This window comes from Protobothrops mucrosquamatus, unplaced genomic scaffold (assembly GCF_001527695.2).
Source record: "Protobothrops mucrosquamatus isolate PMUCROS unplaced genomic scaffold, P.Mucros_1.0 scaffold957, whole genome shotgun sequence".
NCBI lineage: Eukaryota > Metazoa > Chordata > Lepidosauria > Squamata > Viperidae > Protobothrops > Protobothrops mucrosquamatus.
In genome coordinates, this window is record NW_015387201.1 from 257,003 (window position 1) to 278,469 (window position 21,467).

The 21,467-nt window shown below is 42.4% G+C and overlaps 1 protein-coding gene across 1 annotated transcript in view; it reads left to right on the top strand.

Moving 5' to 3' along the window:
• The first annotated feature begins 12,226 nt into the window (after positions 1–12,226).
• Positions 12,227–21,467, top strand: part of PRKCZ (protein kinase C zeta) — an 11,672-nt gene continuing 2,431 nt past the window's right edge. Inside the window, exons 1-9 of the mRNA XM_029284796.1 lie at positions 12,227–12,245; positions 12,771–12,852; positions 13,659–13,711; positions 14,889–15,077; positions 15,555–15,652; positions 18,831–18,917; positions 19,130–19,265; positions 19,771–19,858; positions 20,809–20,928. Of these exons, the coding sequence (XP_029140629.1) occupies positions 12,243–12,245; positions 12,771–12,852; positions 13,659–13,711; positions 14,889–15,077; positions 15,555–15,652; positions 18,831–18,917; positions 19,130–19,265; positions 19,771–19,858; positions 20,809–20,928 (856 nt within the window). The 5' untranslated portion in view covers positions 12,227–12,242. The remainder of the gene's footprint in view (positions 12,246–12,770; positions 12,853–13,658; positions 13,712–14,888; positions 15,078–15,554; positions 15,653–18,830; positions 18,918–19,129; positions 19,266–19,770; positions 19,859–20,808; positions 20,929–21,467) is intronic.

Consider the following 21,467-nt stretch of genomic DNA (forward strand, 5'->3'; position numbering starts at 1 on the left):
AATGAAGGCTGCTGAAGATAATTAAAGGGAACATGGTATTGAATTAACGAATTAACAATTAACCACTGCAACAGCTTGCCATCAGAAGTTGTGGGTGCTCCATCACTGGAGGTTTTTAAGAAGAGACTGGACAGCCACTTGTCTGAAATAATGTAGGGTCTCCTGCTTGAGCAAGGGGGCTGGACTAGAAGATCCCTTCCAGCTTGTAGTCTGATTTTGATTCTCCCAGGTATTCGCCATAGATATGTGTTTGTGTGTACGTCTCACATCCTGTGTTTATTTCAAACCCGGAATGTGTGTTGGCTGTCGAGTTGTCATAGAAACAGTTGCATTCCTTTCCATGTTCTCTAATAANCTTTCTTTCTTTCTTTCTTTCTTTCTTTCTTTCTTTCTTTCTTTCCTTCCTTCCTTCTTTCTCTCTCTCTCTCTCTCTCTTTCTTTTTTTCTTTCCTCCCTCTCTCCCTTCCTTCCTTCCTTCCTTCCTTCCTTCCATCCATCCATCCATCCATCCATCCATCCATCCATCCATCCATCCATCGTTCCATCCATCCATCCATCCATTTCATTTTAGCTCCACATTTATTCAGCTTGCTTTGAAGGCAGACTGCTACTGTTTTGGGGCCAACCTCCATGCGGAGTTATGACTCAGCAGGTATTTTAGAGTAGAAGGTTTAATTGTAGGAGGGGTGAGCTCTATTGAGCGTGAGTCAGATCTTTCATCTAAAGCTCAGTGGAAAGCTTGTTTTAGTCTCCGTCTTGAGCATCACGGCATCTGTTTTGTGGTACTCTCCTCGTGAATGTGCTGTTTTCTCTTGATGGGGCATGCAGTCTTCTAACCTGGCGTTTCTAGCTGGTCCTCAAGTTGCTTGGCAACTGTTCGAACTCACGATGGACCCCCCCATTCCAAAGTTCCAGTGCCCCCCCCTCCACGCAGCCATGTCACCACTGCCTTTCAGTGATTCAATAATTGACTTGATGGCCGTTTGCCAAATCCCGCAGTCACATGACCCCAATTTAATGACGTTTCGCAAAACAAACCGGCCTTCCCTTCTGATTTTCAACAAAAATGCCCCACACCAAGCATGGCTTCTCTTAACGACCACAGCATTCACCGCAAAAAAAAAAAGAGGCTTTAAAGTTAGATTGGTCACTTGGGTGACCCGCTTTATGACTGCGGTGGATAGGCTCCATTCAGTCGTAAGTCCAGGACCACCTATCTTTCATTTCAGGGGTGACCTTTTACCACCGACAGGCCCGTCAGTGGATTAATCTGATCTATGGAGAAAGTCCAATAGAGCCAATATGATTGCTTCAGTTAGCATCAACTAAAATGGAGAACTCAAGGCCAAAATCTTATCCTTTACTACTGCTCTTAACCACCTCTACTCTTGAAGCAGATCCCTCAAGGGTCAAAATCGATCCACTTCCTTTGCAGTAAGCGGCATTACTGTGTGTACAATCACATTCCCAGTTCTGGAGAGCTCACCGGATTAAGTCTCAGATTTCAAGATCAGGTTCCAGAATCTCCAAAAGCATCGTTGTATAAACTGTGCAAGTCTTTCCTGCTACTTCGAGACCGAAATGGATTTAATTTAACAAGTTCATTTCTAGACTGTGTAAATAGCGGACGGCTATCCCACAGAAGCTTGCTTTCAAAGAATGAAGGCTGCTGAAGATAATTAAAGGGAACATGGTATTGAATTAACGAATTAACAATTAACCACTGCAACAGCTTGCCGTCAGAAGTTGTGGGTGCTCCATCACTGGAGGTTTTTAAGAAGAGACTGGACAGCCACTTGTCTGAAATAATATGCCCAGAGGACGAACTCGTTCCCCCGACCTGATCTTCTAGGGAAGGTCGAACATCAGACTAAAACTAAGAGGGTCCATAAGCGGTATCTATACACAAACACACATGCAGAGTGTAGGACACAAATAAAGTTTGGGCCTTACACACAACCGACAGCTCAACAGTATCTTTGTCAACGTAAGGAAAGGTACAAGAGATTATTAAAAAACCACTGAAATAAAAGTCTACCTCAAGATCTTTTGGTCTGGTCGAAACCGTCGGCTTCTGACAGGCTAAGGTTGACTTGGCTGCTGGGCGTGAATGCAGAAAAAGGGCTTATGTCTACGAAGGGCTAATGGTTTTTCATCAATGGAGAAAATGTAAGTCTTCTCAACCCAAACTTTTATAATTAAGTGTGGAGAGATAAAATATCTGGAGGACATTTTCTTGAGTTATGATTCTTGAGCAAAAGGTCTGTTGAAATCTTTGTTCAGTACCATGAAGGTGGTTGACTTGATTGACTTCCATTTAGACGTGAGTTTAGGACATGTCTGCAATGTGATGGATGTGAATTGTTGGACCTTTAGATATTTTAGCTTCAAACCTCATTGATAGGAAATCCTCTTTGCTTTCTACCTGTGGTCCTTAGAACTCACCTGCAGGTCATGCAACATATCATTTATAAATTGAGTAACAATCATTGATATAAAAAAAACCAGAATACGGTTCCTATAAGAATCCAATCCCTAAATAGTGCAAAACCTTTAATCTGCTTTGGTTTATAGCATTAATGTGGGTTTTTTTCTCCCCTCCCCCTTTCAGATCTTTCATTCTTCTAATTTAATCTTTTATTGATCTTTATTCTGTCTTTCTCTTTTCAACTCCCTTGGGAGTTTTCTAGGCTGAAATAATGGCGTGTATTTAAAATAAGACTTGGTATACTTTGGGCTTGATTTAAAAAAAAAATAAAAAAAAAATCCCTTTTCTCCACTGCATACATTGAAATTCTTAAGAGCCCAAAGATCACACATCGAGTGCTTTAGACCCAAGGCAATGTAGGACTTTTACATGTCGAATAGTGAAGCTTGCGTGACTGAACAAGATGACATTGTGATGGGAGGAGGAATCTTTTCAAGGAAAAGCGATTGCGTGGATTGGGTCGAAATATCTCAGCCATTTTGGTGGGCCGGATTCTTTTGATTCCAGATCCACATTTGGACAGAGGAGCATGCTTCCCAAATGCCGTTTGATGATGCCTGCATCAGTTGGATCTGTGTGTACTTCTTTTTAAAATTTGGATTCCCCCTACTTTATCCTCTCCCTTCAGAGAGGGAAAATTGGTTCTCCAAAAGGCAACTCTCAAGTTACACTCCCCACCTGCAGCTGAGCCTGCTCTGAAAAAGACTCCTTTTAAAGAAAGCTACAAGGCTGGTATTAAAATAGCTTGAGGGCAGGCTTTGAAAATCCGGTGAAATGATATATATTTTTTTTTTTTAAAAAAAATGAATTTGGTCCCCATACTGCCCTAAACAGCCTGGAAGGATTCTTAACCTGGATCTGAATTCCATTTGGACAAGGTTCCTGAATGGAACATTGGTCATTTCTTGATGGATACTGAAACACACACACACACACACACACTGGACATTTTACCCCCTTGATCCTAGTGACATCATCTGCCAGCAGGGAGAACAGGAAAATGGGAACCACCATTGGGCAACTGTGTATTGTCGTTGGGGTTTTTTATTATTATTATTATTATTATTATTATTATTATTATTATTATTATTATTATTATTATTATTATTATTATTATTATTATTATTATTTATTGAATTTATATACCGCCCTATCTCCCTTACGGGACTCAGGGCGGTGAACAGGCGATACTAAAAACCACAATAATAACTTGCCCTCCTCGTTGGCATTGGCTTCAAGACTCAACCTCTTCTCTGAGGTCTTGTCATCTTCTCGCCATCTCACCTGTGCCTGCAGTCCTACAAGTGTCATAAGACCATGATCATGTGAAGGGGACTCTGGGGAGGGGGGGGAAAGAGATGAAGGGGGGGGAGGGAGAGGCCAGAGCGACAGGGGAGACATGTTCTTCAGATGCATTTTGACAGCGCAGCTTTTGGGCGATGCTGCTGCTGCCGCCTTGGACGCTCGGAAAAGCCCTCTCCAGACGCCACCACCGGCTCGCCCTAGAGAGGCCCGGGGATTAATATGCTCCTGCTTTACACCTTTTTCATCTCCTTCTCAGAATCAATCTATCGGCGGGGCGCCAGAAGATGGAGGAAGCTGTACCGAGTAAATGGCCATTTGTTTCAAGCCAAGCGCTTTAACAGAGTGAGTACTGTGGTCGGAGGAGACGACGCCGGGGTGAGGGTGGGGGCGGAGGCAGGGGTGTGTGTGGGGGGGGAGGGGGTAAGGGAATGGGTGGGGAAGAGCGAAAATTGGGGGCTACTTTTCCCCCCCACCCCCAGGTGATCCTTCTCCCAGCCTTGGAAAGGCAAAAAAAGAAAGAATCAATTCAGCTTTAGGCGGCAGACAGTGATGGAATAACAAGCTTTCAGTCCTGCGTTCTGGAGAGAGAAAATCCCAGCGCAATTTCCCCTTCGAATGTGTGTGTGTGTGTTTGTGCTGGTGTGGTCAGAGGATTTATTTATTTTTAAATTCTGGCTTTCCAGCTCATCTCCTCAATGATACACATGGATTTTCTTCCCCGTTTTCCTCTTTTTCATTGTTTCTCTGGATTAGCCTCAAGATGCTTAGAATGCGCTTAAAATGCATGGGGAAGCTAAATAGATGCGACCTAATTAATGACACCATAAATATTTCTATCTTTGGAGCGGCTGCCTGTGTGTGTGTGTGTCGGAGGCACAGCTGTGTTAAAGATCTGACTTCATCTATAAAGCAACCCCCCCCCTTAACCCAGCCCTTTAATGCTGCAGAATGTAATCAGTATCTAATCCTTGTTTTGGGGGGGGGGAAGATTTGTGCATGTTGATAAACGGTTGGACGAAAGGCTTATTTAACTGTCAGGATGATATGGCTGTCATTACTTCTTGATACTGTACAAGAGGAGGCTGGTGTGCTAGTGTGGCTTCCCTCACACAAACACACACTTGTTATCGCTGTTGCAAGATTCCATCAGTTGAAGGGGTTCGGAGCAAAATTAGATTTTTTTTCCACATTTTTAGCCTCCTTCCTGGTGATCGAAATCTTTCCTGGTCTTGATATAGACAGCTGGATCATGTCCAGGTTCCTGTCATATGTTCATAGGTCTTTATTTTAATATTAAAATTGTAATTTAGGAAGCAATTAAGGCAGAAGGCTTGAATCGGCAATCTTTGATAGTTTCACGAACCACGATTTTGTTAAAACGCATGGATTTTAACAGCGTTTTCAACAGTTAGTGGGTATTTAATTAAAACGGTCAAGAAAAAGCTATTCCCAATTTATTCTGTATTGCATTTATTGGAATTCATAGCTCTTGTTATTCCTTAGGTTCAGATGTCCAGTTTTTCTTTAAAAAAATGTTCTCCGTTTTGCAAACCTCTCATGCATCCATATCAGATTGCTAGGTATAAAGATGTCTAAAAATGTGTTTCTTTAATAATATGGGCTGGCTTTAAAATGCAGCTAAGGAAACTAATCTAGAGCATTAGGTCAAGCCTTAATCCAACTGGAACAAGTCAGAATGCACATCTCAGAAAAACAAAAGTTTCTGTGTCAAGTGTGTACATTACAAACATTTTCCCCTACAGAACAAATACATACCTGTGGGTTCATCTACCTATTCATTTTAATAAGCCCTGGGATGGCAATGTAGGGCACGTTTGATTCCAAGATCTGCTACAGTGGCAATTAAGGAATTAAATCAACATCACAACAGTGTCATAATTAAATTTCAGAAAGATTGGGCCTCTGCAGCCTGCTTACATCATGTATGTTGTTTAAACCTGCCCACATCTGGCAGTTAAGGTCTTCTGTCTCAGTCTGTTCTTCTCTATTTAATCAGATTTAAGGGCTGTTTTAAAAAAAAAACACCCACCCATACACACACACACACACACCTCTTTTCTATTTGAATGTGGAAAACAAGATTTGGAAAAGAATACGAAAGGATGACTTTGTTGCCGCAAAACAGTCTCATAATACTTTAAAAAAAAACTAAAGTATTTGGGCCTGGAGTTGCAAACCATTTTGGGAGGTTGACAGTTTTTAAAACAAGCAAATAGGTTTGTGGGGGCAGAGCAGATAGACTGTCAAAGCTCCCTCTGTGTCAGGCTTCTCTTGTATGTTTCAACCCTCCCCCAATAACACAGAAATAGAAACATCATCATTGGAAAGTCAGTGGGGCATCTTCCAACCCTCACCCCAGTGAAATCACAACTTCCTTTATCAATGGAGGGGAACCCTGCACAATTCTGTATTAGGTCCCACATTCCCTCGATCAACTACGGCACGTTCATTTCTTTTATTCCATAAATAAATTTATTTATATTTATATTTAAACTGTGTACGCCTCCCATCTCAGCATCAAAGCACCTCGGGTGGCAAAATCAAAACATTGCGAAATCAAAATCTAGTGATGGACATCTGGACTGGCGAGACATTCTGCTGATGTAAAATCTACGCGTTGACTTTAGCCCTCAGAAGCCCCCCTGATCATTCGGGCATGTTTTTATTTTGTATTTTATTTTTTTTCCACTGGAAGCATTTGGGTAGCTTTTCACGATCCAAGTTCTTGATGCAGAACCACTTTCCGCAAAGCCTGGGCGATCTCAGAGACCTGGCAGGGGGGCACTGATGGCGTGGCCCAGACCCCACGCCTGCAGCAGCTGCCACATAAACGGTTCGCTGAAAACACTTGTTTCCCCTCCGTTCCATTTCCAGGGGCTTCCCACATGCCGGCGTGGAGAATCTGTGAACCGGGCCATAGTAACTTGTGCGAAGAGGTTGAGAGTCACAGCCAGACGCTTCCATTCGCCTGAAAAATTAAGGTTTTTTTTTTTTCTTCTGCAAAGGAACAAAAGCACTTTTTATGCTGGGGAGCTTAGCTGCAATTCGACAATGGCCTCAGTTATGTATAATTTTCCATTCTGTCAGTTGGCCCTCATTCTCATCTTGAAGGGGTTCAAAAATAATGACATTTGGGATACTCTAAACTTCTTTATCCGTGCAGGAGAGCGTCAGCCTTCCAAACACCAAGCTGAAATGCTTAATAATCTAGCTGTCGTTTTCAGTGGTCGTTTTACCGGAGCAAATCTTATCACTGAGAACCGTTAACATTTTTTTTTTGAATCTCGTTTTCCAATCTGTTTGCCCCCCCCCCCACACCCTCCCAGACACTGTGGGTATGCTATTTTGTTTGGGGAAAGAGCCAGAAAAGTCCTGATCCCATTAGTTCATAGTTTAAGTAGGCATATAGTTCAGTTAAAATTCAGCAAGAATTACAGAATTCATTCGTGGGCCCTTATTTCTTTGCCCGCAATTTAAGCTTTGGATAGGATGGGTTTATAAATCCTAAGTCATAGTGTAATGCCATTCACACCCATCCATAAACAATCTGGCTGGAACTTTAGAAAAATAGATGTAAAATGAAGCTAGATTCAAAAGGGGAAAGTTGTAAGCGAAGTCAAACCGGGTCCAGTGGATTTAAACACTACTCCCTTTCAAAGTTAGTTACAATGGAGAATTCAGTTCTGCCTCGCCTTGTGGATAAAGCAAAGTAGGATGACTCCACGGACAAATTAAAAAAGAGGTCCAGTCTTGAGGTGGTGAAATGTGGAAGTATAGGTCTAGCATCGTCGAATCAAAGGTATTAGAAAATAAAGGTTCGGTAAGGGACACTGATAAAATTTCCTCCTCTTATAAAACGAGGTTTTTGGTTTTCGACAATTGTAAAGTGATACAGTCAATGACATTATGTCAAGACATCGGTCCAGGGGAACGTTAGGTACGGGTCCTTTACTAACCTTCTTTTATTTTATTAACTCTATGATTATAGGTGGCTGGTAGTATTAGCTCATGCCAGCCAGCCTGTTTGGACAGCTGTTTTTGAAACGCTTGTCTGTTGGAAAGCCTCTTTGTGTGTGGTTTTTTGTTGTTGTTGTTGTTTTGTTTTTTTCGTAGAAAGCCTTGAAGTGGATGTATTTCTAATTGCACGACTGGGAAAAATGTGTTAATGTTTCGGTTTCCAAAAGCAACGGACAGTTTAGGCTTGAAAACAATCAGAACCCTGACAGTAATATTTGCAAAGTGATGGTTTTTTTTTTTTAAAAAAAAATAGTTTGTTCTCCTATTTGAAAAAAAGAATTGTGGGTGCCATTTTTGCATGCCCTGCTAAAGGCAAACAGCAATTAAGCTTCTCTTGGAGCTTTGCCTCTAACAAGTTGACTTGGGTTTGAAAGTATCCGATCAGTTCTAAGCAGTAAAAGGTTAGAGACTGATGCTTCCCCCAAACACCTTAAAAAAATATTCCAGGATTAATGAGTGTCTGTTTTTTTCTGGACCTAACCCCCTCAGCGTAGTGCTAAGCTCCCTCTGCAATCTCTTGCCTTTTTTAACTTGCTAAGTTAAAAAATCTCTACATTAATCCGATCCTTTTGATTCTCAATGCACCTCGGTGGGAATTCTTCAGCATTTGATGTGCAAGAATCTGTTTTTGCCTTTAAAAAATAAAAATAAAAAAAAATTCTTCAGCTCTAGTTTGCAAAACTGTAGTTTTCAGTTAGGATGTGAAAGCTCTGTTGCCAGAGGAGTCGTCCTCGTGGACCTTCTCGATAACTCCTAATATCTGTCAAGGAGTTGTTTTCATGACTTCCCAGAGGGGATAGCTGCGTGAGTCTACAAAACTTGAAAAAGGGTCATCCTTTTTTCTTTTTTTTTTGCCTCAGTGCATATTCTACAAATTAAAGCAAGGGATATTTTCATGGAGCAACTCAAAAGTCAGTGTACATGGTGTGTGTCTGTGTGTGTGTGAAGCTTTTATATTGATTGCTTTACTAGGGTCTGTTTGCCACTCAGGATTTTAAGGGACAGACCAAAGCAGAAATGACATTATCTGCTTTAAAAGCTAATAACCCTCCTCATAGTCTGCCAGGACACTTCTATCAAGAGGCACATTTTTCTTCAGCCTCTCCCAATCTTAACAGTGGGAAGGCATTTACTTCGACCAGTGACCTGAAAGAAAGAAAAAAAACCATTTCCCCTTCAGGGAAAAAAATGACTTCTCCATGATTACAATTTGATCTAATGCACGTCTCCGTTCTCAGGGTGACCTGCTCTTTCCTTTCCCATTGTAAACTCTGTCCCTTGCCTTTTGCAACTGCTTGGCAGAGCGATTTCTGTTTGCTAATGCAGAACTTGTTAGAGCTTTTTCTATCTCTGGGCCTTGGAAAGGAAAATAAATGAACTCCTTCCTTCAGTGTAACTCTAGCGTCCGTGCATGGAAACTAAGAGTTGGTGCACTGAAGAATTCATTTTTAATGACCACTTTTCAGCTGGCACTGCAAATTTTACATAGAATGGATATAATGCTGGGTAACCAAAATGAAAAAGAGTCCAGAGTCACTTGGCTGAGCTGGGTGGCTAGAGGGAGGGAGGAAGGAAGGAAGGAAGAGAGAGAGGAAGGAAGAGAGAGAGGAAGGAAGGAAGGAAGGAAGGGAGAGAGGGAGGGAGGGAGGAAGAGAGAGAGGGAGGAAGGAAGGAAGGGAGAGAGGGAGGAAGGGAGGGAGGGNCATATCCAGATCGTAGCAGCTTAGTTTCCATAATCTTTTATTTCCAAGCCATTCCCTGTGACTATTTTAAAGGAGGAGAATATTTTGCTCCAAAAACCAAAAGCTGTTAACATTTCACTATGTCAGTTACTGTAATACAGTTCTGTAGCCAGGTCCCCTTGCAATCCATGCCCAGGAAATGATTGGAAGAAAATAAAATGTAACTCTATGATTATAGGTGGCTGGTAGTATTAGCTCATGCCAGCCAGCCTGTTTGGACAGCTGTTTTTGAAACGCTTGTCTGTTGGAAAGCCTCTTTGTGTGTGGTTTTTTGTTGTTGTTGTTGTTGTTTTGTTTTTTTCGTAGAAAACCTTGAAGTGGATGTATTTCTAATTGCACGGCTGGGAAAAATGTGTTAATGTTTCGGTTTCCAAAAGCAACGGACAGTTTAGGCTTGAAAACAATCAGAACCCTGACAGTAATATTTGCAAAGTGATGATTTTTTAAAAAAAATAGTTTGTTCTCCTATTTGAAAAAAGAATTGTGGGTGCCATTTTTGCATGCCCTGCTAAAGGCAAACAGCAATTAAGCTTCTCTTGGAGCTTTGCCTCTAACAAGTTGACTTGGGTTTGAAAGTATCCGATCAGTTCTAAGCAATAAAAGGTTAGAGACTGATGCTCCCCCCAAACACCTTAAAAAAATATTCCAGGATTAATGAGTGTCTGTTTTTTTCTGGACCTAACACCCTCAGCGTAGTGCTAAGCTCCCTCTGCAATCTCTTGCCTTTTTTAACTTGCTAAGTTAAAAAATCTCTACATTAATCCGATCCTTTTGATTCTCAATGCACCTCGGTGGGAATTCTTCAGCATTTGATGTGCAAGAATCTGTTTTTGCCTTTAAAAAATAAAAATAAAAAAAAATTCTTCAGCTCTAGTTTGCAAAACTGTAGTTTTCAGTTAGGATGTGAAAGCTCTGTTGCCAGAGGAGTCATCCTCGTGGACCTTCTTGATAGCTCGTAATATCTGTCAAGGAGTTGTTTTCATGACTTCCCAGAGGGGATAGCTGCGTGAGTCTACAAAACTTGAAAAAGGGTCATCCTTTTTTCTTTTTTTTTTGCCTCAGTGCATATTCTACAAATTAAAGCAAGGGATATTTTCATGGAGCAACTCAAAAGTCAGTGTACATGGTGTGTGTGTGTGTGTGTGAAGCTTTTATATTGATTGCTTTACTGGGGTCTGTTTGCCACTCAGGATTTTAAGGGACAGACCAAAGCAGAAATGACATTATCTGCTTTAAAAGCTAATAACCCTCTTCATAGTCTGCCAGGACACTTCTATCAAGAAGCACATTTTTCTTCAGCCTCTCACAATCTTAACAGTGGGAAGGCATTTACTTCGACCAGTGACCTGAAAGAAAGAAAAAAAACCATTTCCCCTTCAGGGAAAAAAATGACTTCTCCATGATTACAATTTGATCTAATGCACGTCTCCATTCTCAGGGTGACCTGCTCTTTCCTTTCCCATTGTAAACTCTGTCCCTTGCCTTTTGCAACTGCTTGGCAGAGCGATTTCTGTTTGCTAATGCAGAACTTGTTAGAGCTTTTTCTATCTCTGGGCCTTGGAAAGGAAAATAAATGAACTCCTTCCTTCACTGTAACTCTAGCGTCCGTGCATGGAAACTAAGAGTTGGTGCACTGAAGAATTCATTTTTAATGACCACTTTTCAGCTGGCACTGCAAATTTTACATAGAATGGATATAATGCTGGGTAACCAAAATGAAAAAGAGTCCAGAGTCACTTGGCTGAGCTGGGTGGCTAGAGGGAGGAAGGAAGGAAGGAAGGAAGGAAGGGAGAGAGGAAGGGAGAGAGGAAGGGAGAGAGGAAGGAAGGAAGGGAGAGAGGGAGGAAGAGAGAGAGGGAGGAAGGAAGGGAGAGAGGGAGAGAGGGAGGAAGGGAGAGAGGAAGAAAGGGAGAGAGGGAGGAAGGAAGGAAGGAAGTTGGTTGATTTTACAAGCCAGGTGAATTTAAAAAAAAAGCAGAAAGGCTGTACTAATGAGTTACCTCTCCGCTCAAAAACATTTGTCCTGAATTCTCATATTCAAGGTACTACAGCAGTAAAAATGGAAGGGTGGCCTTCAGTTTGTTGAAGATTAGAATGAATGAAGACAGAACCTTTTGGAGTGGACCTATTTATTCATTACTATTGTATCTGCTTCCTATACAAAAGCTGCTAGATTTTGGTGTTGGTTCAAAGGTTTAAGTAGGAGATGATGGGGAAATTCTTCTCTGTCGTTCACAGACAAAATGGTGCTCGAACTTTTAAGAGGAATGGACTTCAACTCCCAGAATTCCACAGCCAGTTGAAGTCGAAGTTCACCCCTTTTATAGTTGCTGAGGTTGAGAAACACTGTGCTAGATTAACAAACGATCCAGCTTGAAACTGAGATGCTGTCTTGACCCCATAGATACCAGGGAAGCCTTGTATCCATCCTACAACGAAGCCTTTGGCTGTTTTTTTTTCACCATTTCTCTTTTGAAATGTGGTTTTGTTTATTTGGAGGGCCCGGGTGTCACTTCCAAGTGCTTCCATTTGTGTTCCAGAGAGCATACTGTGGCCAATGCACTGAAAGGATATGGGGTCTTGGAAGACAAGGTTACAAGTGCATCAACTGCAAGTTGTTGGTCCATAAACGCTGTCACGTTCTTGTCCCACTGACCTGCAAAAGGCATATGGTAAGTTGGGTCCTTGCGCCAAGCTGTGACTGGACTGTGTTAAAATCAGAGCATAACAAGATGAGGTTTGCAGCTTTCAAAGCTCGCTGGGTCAGCTGATTAGTGTGGGATAAATCACACCTTGATTCATCTTTTACCGGTGAGGAAAAGAGATGATACGTATCTTAATTCTGAAGTAAGAGGAAATGGATTGCAGCCATTTTTGTCTTAAAGCTCTTTCCATGTACACACTCCAGCTTTATATGCTTTTTATTGCTCTGTGTGGTGACTCCTTGCCCCCAAAGCGCCTTAGAAAGAAATTTCTTTCGGCTTGCACTTATATGTGAAATATAGCAAAATGTGCTTATTTTACCTTTGCGTGGTAATTCATCAACGGAAAATTGGTTTGTGCTGGAGCCGTGTTGTACAGCGTTTGCCACCGTCTAGTTGGCAAGGCAATTCTTGGTGAATTTCCTGTTTGGTCTTCAAGACAGCCAGACGTTTACTTGCCTTTTTTTGAGCCTTCACAGATCCATATTCTTACAGGATTCTGTGATGCCTTCCCAGGAACCTCAATTAGACGATAAGAATGACGAAGCTGACGTCCCTCCAGAAGACACAGACGGAAGTGAGTGTGGCTTTCCTCTCAATCTAGACTTCTGAAAGTCTAGATCCATTTCAGGGACACACACATCCCGTTTGTCATTCTTAAACTTGAAACATCCCCAAGGACCATGACTAATTGATAGGCTTCTCCAGGGGGGACAGCTGTGGAACCACTTGCAAGCCCAGTGGAAAAATCAATTCTTTGTAATAAAGGTTTATTCCTGAATTTATTCAAGGGCTGTTAATCAGTGTGGTATGGTAGTTAAAGTGTTAGATTAAGAATGCGGAGATCCAAAGGTCTAGTAGTCGATCCTCAGCCACAGTCAGTTTTGGTCAAGGAGGCCGATGGGGAGATAGGTGAAATAATATAATACACTGCCTTCAGCTGGGTCAGGGGCAGGCAACCTTGGCTCTTCTATGACTCGTGGACTTCAACTCCCAGAATTCCTGAGCCAGCCATGCTGAGGGGAAAGGGAGAGGTTTCTAAGCTGAGCCATGCCGGCTCAGGAATTCTGGGAGTTGAAGTCCACGAGTCATAAAAGAGCCAAGGTTGCCTACCCCTGAACTAATGGAGAAATTAACATAGACCGGTTACTTTAACTCTTTGATCCCTAAGTTCAGTGAAATACAGGTAGTTCTCGCTTTAATGATCATAATTGAGCCCAAAATTTCTGTTGCTAAGCGAAACAGTCATTAAATGAATTTTGCACCATTTTATGACTGTTCTTGCCGCCATTGTTAAATGAATCACCATATCTTTGCTATTTGATATAAAAAATGCCGATGGGTTTTATTTTACAGTTCTGTTTTCTATGTTTTCTCCTGCAGTATCTTATATTTCTTCGACTCGGAAACACGACAATATTAAAGATGACTCTGAGGTGAGTCTTATTTTTCAGTAGAACATTAATAGAGCCCTCTGTTTAGGCCCATTAGACAAAGTATGTTTTAGATTCTCCTTGCTGTTACATGTGGGCTTCCAAAGTCTTACACTCCTGGAGTTCTGGATGCGCCATCATTTGAGGTCTTCGAAAATAGACTGGGCCGCCATTTGACCAGGATGGGTATAAGGCCTCCTGCTTGAGCAGGGGTTAGACTAGAAGACCTCCAAGGTCCCTTCCAGCCCTAGGATTCTATGTTCATTTGCAGTAATCTTAGGCCATTCTGGGTTTCCAAGTTCAGAAACTGGCTTAATTTCAGAATTTAACAGTTGCTCCATATCCGAAATGGGTCACAATTAAATTTGATATATTATTATTATTAATAACAATGGTGTGTTTTTCCATTAAGAATTATAATTGAACTCAACTTCAAGTCTCTCATATACTTTAAGCATGTTTGTGAGGAAACATATAGAACAGGGCATTCAGTGATGAAAACCTTTTGTTAAGAAATGTGTCTTTAATGGCCACCTGAAAGCTCAGAAAAGATAGCCAGGGGATTTCTCCAGGCCAGGGGTCCTGTTGTGTGAGTTTTGTGATGGAAAAGGTCCTATTTTTAGCTGTGTAGTGATAACAGAACAGGAAACCAGACCATAAAGCTAATAGTAGCAATCAAGTATGATTTTTGAATAAGGACATCCTGAGATTCTGATACTAAAACGCTCAATTATTTAAAGGTCATCTCCATCCCTGTAAATCAAGCTAGAAAATTATGAATCTTACTGTCTCAGTATCACAATTACATGATTGGATAGGGTGATGTTGGTATTGAACTGGTATTGAATTCCATTTTCACTACACGCTTCCCATTCCATTACCCTTTGTAAATTACACTTTTGCCAGATCCATTGATTTTTATTTTTATTTTAGAAAAGTAATTATACCTAAGAAGGCAGTGTGGTGGGCCTCAGTGATAGGAGCTGTGCGTGGCTGAGGAATTCTGGGAGTTGAAGTCCACAAGTCGTCAAAGGGCCACGTTTGAAGACCCCTGGACTAGAAGGCCTCCAGGCTCCCTCCCAGCTCCATTATTCTATGTCCTATGTTCCTTTTCTGATTGCAAAGAAGTTTTTTGGGGGGGAACTTCATAATGTTCTTTCTTCCATACTTCTTCCTGTAGGAACTCAAGCCAGTTATTGACGGGATGGATGGGATCAAGATCTCTCAGGGGCTTGGCCTACAGGACTTTGATCTGATCAGAGTCATTGGACGAGGAAGCTATGCCAAAGTTCTTTTAGTCCGGTTAAAAAAGAATGATCAAATTTATGCAATGAAGGTGGTCAAGAAGGAATTAGTCCATGACGATGAGGTAAGAAACTGCTTCAACACCTCACAAGCCTAACCTGGATTCTACAGGGTGGGGGGGAGGGGGGGCGGTATCTATATTAATACGATTAAAACTTCCAGCCTTCGCCAAAACCCAACATGAAACAGTTTCTATTTTGACCAGTCCCCCCTCCCCCAAAAAAGCAAAATAATATATGGCAGTGTTTCTCAACCTTGACAATTTTAAGGCATGTGGACTTCAACTCCCAGAATTCCACAGCCAGCAATGCTGGCTGTGGAATTCTGGGAGTTGAAGTCCACATGCCTTAAAATGGTCAAGGTTGAGAAACACTGATATATGGGAAGATTAAAAAAAGATTATAGGAGGAATGAGAAACCTGGGAGTGGACTTTATGAATGTGTATTAAAAATTTTGAGAGTGTGCGCTTGTGTTAATGTGTGGCTTTCGGTGTTCGATTGTCCGCAGCCTGTTTTGGATTCTCCAATTGCTCTCTTTCAGGATATCGATTGGGTGCAAACCGAAAAGCATGTCTTTGAGCAGGCATCCAGTAACCCTTTTCTAGTTGGTTTACATTCCTGCTTTCAAACAACAAGCCGGTAAGTGAGCAGATCTTCCACTTTTTTTAAAAAACAACAACAACTCAAATACTCCTTGCCTGGATCTTAATGGACCTGCGTGTCGGGGCCTGGAAGCCTCTGAAGAATGCATGGCGTTCTCTTTTGTTGACGTGTCTGCAACCCTCTTGCTTTGCGCTTAGAATCGGGGGATCGTAGCATGCTAGGTTCGAAAGGAACCTTGGTAGCAATAGCACTTAAGACTTATATGCCGCTTTACAGCCTTCTCTAAGCGGGTTACAGAGTCAGCCTAATGCCCCTTAACAATCTGGGTCCTCATTTTACTGACCTCAGAAGGGTGGAAGGCTGAGTCAACCTTGAGCCGGTGAGGTTCGAATTCCTGGCAGTCGGCAGCGTTAGCCTGCGAGACTCCGTTCTATCTACTGCGCCGCCATGGCTCTTAAGCATCTTGTCCGATTCTTGCCCAGTGTGTGGGAATCCACCAATGAAGCAACCACGGCAGATGGCCTCTCATCCTCCCTTTAAACATCTCCAGTTGGCACCTCCTAAGACTGGCAGTTCAGTATAGCACAGCTCTTATGGTTAAGAAATTATTCCTGATTAGTCTTAAGCCCTAGTTTGTTGCCTTGTCTTCATGAGCTATCCCAGGTCAGGGAGGCTGGTAGGTCCAAAAAGAATGGGGGTAATGTTTTTCTTCTGGAAAACAATGTTTGTGTCTGGCATGATAGCACCTTCCAGAACTTCTGGCTCTTCTTCTGTCCTGGACATGATCCAAGAATGAGCTCCCGCTCTCAAGTCACTTTGGTGGCAGAATTATGTGAAGGACTTCCTGCACAGTGTCTTCTAGACCAGGGGTCTTCAAACTTGGCCTTTTTATGACTTGTGGACTTCAACTCCCAGAATTCCTCAGCTAGTGTGCCTGGCTGAGAAATTCTGGGAGTTGAAGTTCACGTGTCATAAAAGGGCCAAGTTTGAAGACCCCTGTTCTAGACTCTTTGTAGCTCAGGGTTGAACTATGGGGTCCTTGGTGCTCTCTGAGCTTGGCTGTTCTCTTACAGACAAGTGTCATCACCAATAATGTGACCTAGTTGGGTAATGAAACACACCAAGGGCCCCATAGCTTCTTCCCTAGTGGGAAGAGCCCACGCTGAATTAATCCTATTTAAGAGAGGTGAGAAGGCCCCCTTCCAGTCAATCTCAGTTTTTGGTGCTCTTCCATTCCAAGGACTAACCCTGTCGGACCCTCCTTTCCTTGGTGATAATCAGTCAAGGTCAACTAGACTTCCCGATTAAGGAGCAAAAACACACTAGAAGTAGCTAGGAAGACTATCTCCACGAAGCCCAAGGTCATCATTCTGCATTGCTTTGTCTCCAGAAGCCAGTGGAAGGATGGGGGGTGCCAACAGCCCCAACCTGTTTAGAAAGAGAGGGAGGATATTTAGAATTGCAGAATTTCCCCTACCAGCCGGAGGGAGGCTAGCCGTAACTTGATTGATCTGTTGATCCCAAAACAAAGACTTTAAAAAAACCCGTTGTGCACATTTAACAAATCACCAAAGAGGCTAGTAATGCAGACAATTAAAAGGCTCTTAGTTATTTCTCTTTTTTAGAGGCTGTGTTGGCATGGGTGTGAGAGTGTTTATTTATTAATGGGGGCTTCTATTACATCAGGGGAGCCTCGTTGCACACCATTTAGATGGATAAACAATTTTTGGCTCTTTTAGGAGCGTAGTAAATTTGAACTGCTTTTACGCTCTAATGGATTTTTCCCCTTGTCTGCGCTGGCTGAAAACCTCAGGGTTGTCGTCTTTTTTTTTAACCATATAATCAAAACATTCCAGGCGACATTTCTTGTTAGTTAAAAAAATAATAATAGGAATGTCTTTAGTTATCTCCCATTGTACAGTTTCTGAAGATTAGAAAATCCTTTCCCAAATAGCTAATTTGTAAACAGCTTTGAGATCGGTCTAAGAGTTAAAGAGCTAAAGAGCAGCTGGTGACTTGATTCTTATTTTGAATGTTGAAGTTTCAACAAGCACCCTTCTCAACTGGGCTTGGCCTTTGTGTGTGTGTGTGTGTGTCTGATGACACAATATTTCATGCTCCAATTCAAAAGTAATACAATTTTTTTTTGGGGGGGGGGATCTCCATCTTTCTAATGACCATTGACAAAGATTCAGTGACAAAGATGTGTGCAATTGCCAGATTGTTTTTTTTTTAATTATGTATTTTGCATTTGTTTCTGCTGTGGGGGGGCGACACCATTATCCCATTTGAATTTGTGCGTCCCTTAAATTTCATTGTCAGCTTACGGCTACCTGACTAATTGAGGCATTTATTAAGTGAGTTTTGTCCCATTTTACGACTCTCCTTGCCACATTTGTTAAGGGAATCCCTGCAGTTGTTAAGTTACTCAGTTGTTAAGTGAATCTGGCTCTCCCCCCCCACCCCCCGTTGACTTCGCTTGTCAGAAGGTCACAAAAGGTGACCTGCAAATGTCGTAAATATGAATGCGAATTTCGATCTCGAAATCATGAAGATGCTGCAACGGTCATAAGTATATAAACTGGTCCTCGGTCCCTTTTTTCAGGGCTGTTACAACTTTGAATTGTCACTCAAGAAATAGTAGTTGTAAGCTGAGGACCTCCTGTACTACTTACCAATTTAATTTGGTGTATTTAGTGTTTCCTTGAACCTGCGGGAAAAATGCTAGAATGGTGATGAGTGTTTCCCTTGGAATTTTTTTTGGGGGGTGGGGATATAATATAAGTCTGGATTGAGCTCCCCAGTGGACTTTTTTCTTATTTAGAGAAAGGATAATCTTGACTCCTTGAATGGGAAAAATAAAATAAAAAACACACTTCCTTTTGCTGTTCCTCTCCCTCCCGCCATCCTTCCAGCTGGATGTCCTGGGAAAATAGTGATCATGAGGACGTGAGGGGTGTTTGGTGCAGAAGCATCTCCAGGACCCAGCCCTTTTTCTCCAAACGACAAAAGCAACATTGCAGTGTCATCTCGCAAACTCCACCTCGTTTAGAGCGTGCGGTATTATGAGGCACACACACACACACACAGAGACACAAAGCAAGGGTGGCGTTTACAGCTTGTTAGCAGCGACGCAATAATTTTGTCTGTTCGCTCCCACCCTCACTCTGCAGGCAATCTGCTGACTAACAGAAATTGTGTGTTCTATTTTCAGGTTGTTTCTTGTTATAGAATATGTGAATGGGGGTGACCTCATGTTTCATATGCAACGGCAGAGGAAGCTGCCAGAGGAACACACAAGGTAGTGTGGATCTATTCTTCCTTCCTTCCTTCCTTCCTTCCTTCCTTCCTTCCTTCCTTCCTTCCTTCCTTCCTTCCTTCCTTCCTTCCTTCCTTCCTTCCTTCCTTCCTTCCTTCCTTCCTTCCTTCCTTCCTTCCTTCCTCCTCCTCCTCCTGTCTCTCTCTCTCTCTCTCTCCTCCTTCCAGAGAAGTGAAATTACATTTTCCTTTCAGGTTTTATGCTGCTGAAATCTGTATTGCTCTCAACTTCCTCCACGAAAGAGGCATCATATACAGAGATTTAAAACTGGATAACGTGCTCCTGGATACAGAGGGCCACATCAAGCTAACAGATTACGGCATGTGTAAGGTAAGTTGGCTTTCCAGATTAAGGGAATCTCTTGACCGGCCTCCCCAAGGATCGGAATCCGATTGTGTAAGGTGGGCAAGATTGAAGACGGCTTCTTGTGTTGGGGAGCCAGACAGACAAATTGACCCAGACAGGAAGGGGAGTATCTAGAACAATTGGTGAGGACAGAGAAGGTCCACAGCCGATCAAGCGTCAAGTCATCCTTGACTTACAACAACAGTTGTGCCCAAAACGTCTGTTGCTAAGCAAGACAGATGTTCAGCGGGTTTTGCCCCATTTTACAACCTTTCTTGCCACAGCTGTTTTAAGTGAATCACCGCAGTTGATAAGTTAGTAACACGGTCGTTAAATGAATCTGGCTTCCCCCATTGACTTGGCTTGTCAGAAGGGGATCACATGACCCCGGGACACTGTCACCGTCATCCATTGGAGTCAGTTGCCAAGCGTCTGAATTTGGATTATGTGATGCACAGCAGTCTTCCATTTTTATTTTTATTTTTTGTAGGAAGGATTGGGCCCCGGCGACACTACGAGCACTTTCTGTGGCACGCCAAATTACATTGCCCCGGAGATTCTCCGAGGAGAAGAATACGGTGAGTTGGTATATAGAGCGTGTAATTATGTAGGGGCTGCAAAGCGTTTGCCTTCTCATCTGGAGTGATTACAGACACGCCTGTTTGTTGATGTTAATGTCTTTACGCCATTAAGCAGAGGTCAGTCTCAACGGAAGTTCCTTGTTATGATCTGGAGCAGAAAAGAGTGGAGCACTGTTCAAAATGGAGAAGGATGGAGTAACTGGCCTGCGTCCCTACTTTGTGGTGGAGGTTAAGTGGTCGTATGCTTGAAGGCGCCCCTGAATTAATTTTGAGGGAACCTCAGATGATGAACTTTGGAAGGCTGGTCAACGTGGAATGCCCTTGGCCAATAAATTATTGCTAAGCCTAATGGTGTTTTATGGAACTTCATACCATTGCTACCACATTTTCATTGTGAAAAACTAACTGTGTTAGTCCTTAATTACGTCGTATGGAGCATATCGCGTCCCCTTTGGTCATTTATCCTTTTGGGACATTCCGATTACACAAACCAAAGTTGAGTGTCGGAAAATAGGATTAAAATAACTGGGTTGGAGACATTTCTGATAGCCACAATACTTACAGAATTGACACCGGTCGTTGGGTTTGAATTTTTAAGCAATTCCAAAAACCCTTAATTTTATCCTGTTGCTTTGAACCAATCGTTCATGATATTGTGGCAAAGGACATCTGAATTAATTTTTTTGTTCTCGTTTTTATGTTCCCCATTACACACACAGAACCCTTACACCACTAAAATCTTCTCTGGAGAGTGCCTAATTTCATTAATTAATTTGTTCATTCATTCATTCATTCATTCATTCATTCATTTTCTATAGCCACCTATCTCAATCAATGACTCTGTCTAATCCTTAAAACCTGTTCTGTATGTTAAATCAGAAAGTGTCCGCTCTGAAACCTGAAGTCTTTTATTGAACGCATCCTTTTTCTAATTTTGTTTTTTACAGGATTCAGTGTGGATTGGTGGGCCCTTGGTGTCCTCATGTTTGAAATGATGGCCGGAAGATCTCCTTTTGATATTATTACCGACAATCCAGATATGAACACTGAAGATTACCTCTTCCAAGGTATTTTTCTGTGGGATGAGACTGGCAGATTAGTATCCAACACTTGCCAGAGTGTTAAAATTCAGAATGAAGTTTCACTCAAGAGCAGAATAAAAATTGCAGGATCCAACCTGGGTCAGTCGCTGGGACCCACTGGAGCCCATCCTCAGGGAACCAGCAGAGTATGTGCTGTTGTATGTCTGGTATTTATATGGTGCCTGTTGTATGTGGCTTTTTAGATGGGGGGGTGTTGATGCAGCATATAAATAGCACACACACTGCTAAAAAGAAGTTCCTTGGGGATGGGCTCCAGCATCTTCCAAAAGCTCGGAAGACTAAGACCAGATTGGATCTTGCAACAAGTGGGTCTCCTCAGGGTGCCGTCGGCCAGACAGTGCCGGCTGGCGACCCCAAGGGGGAGGGCCTTCTCTGTGGGAGCTCCCACCCTCTGGAATGAACTACCCCCAGAGATCAGGGTGATCCCTGATCTCCCTTCCTTCCGCCGCGCCCTTAAGACATGGTTATTCCAGCTTGCGGGACTGGCCTAGGGGAAAATTTTT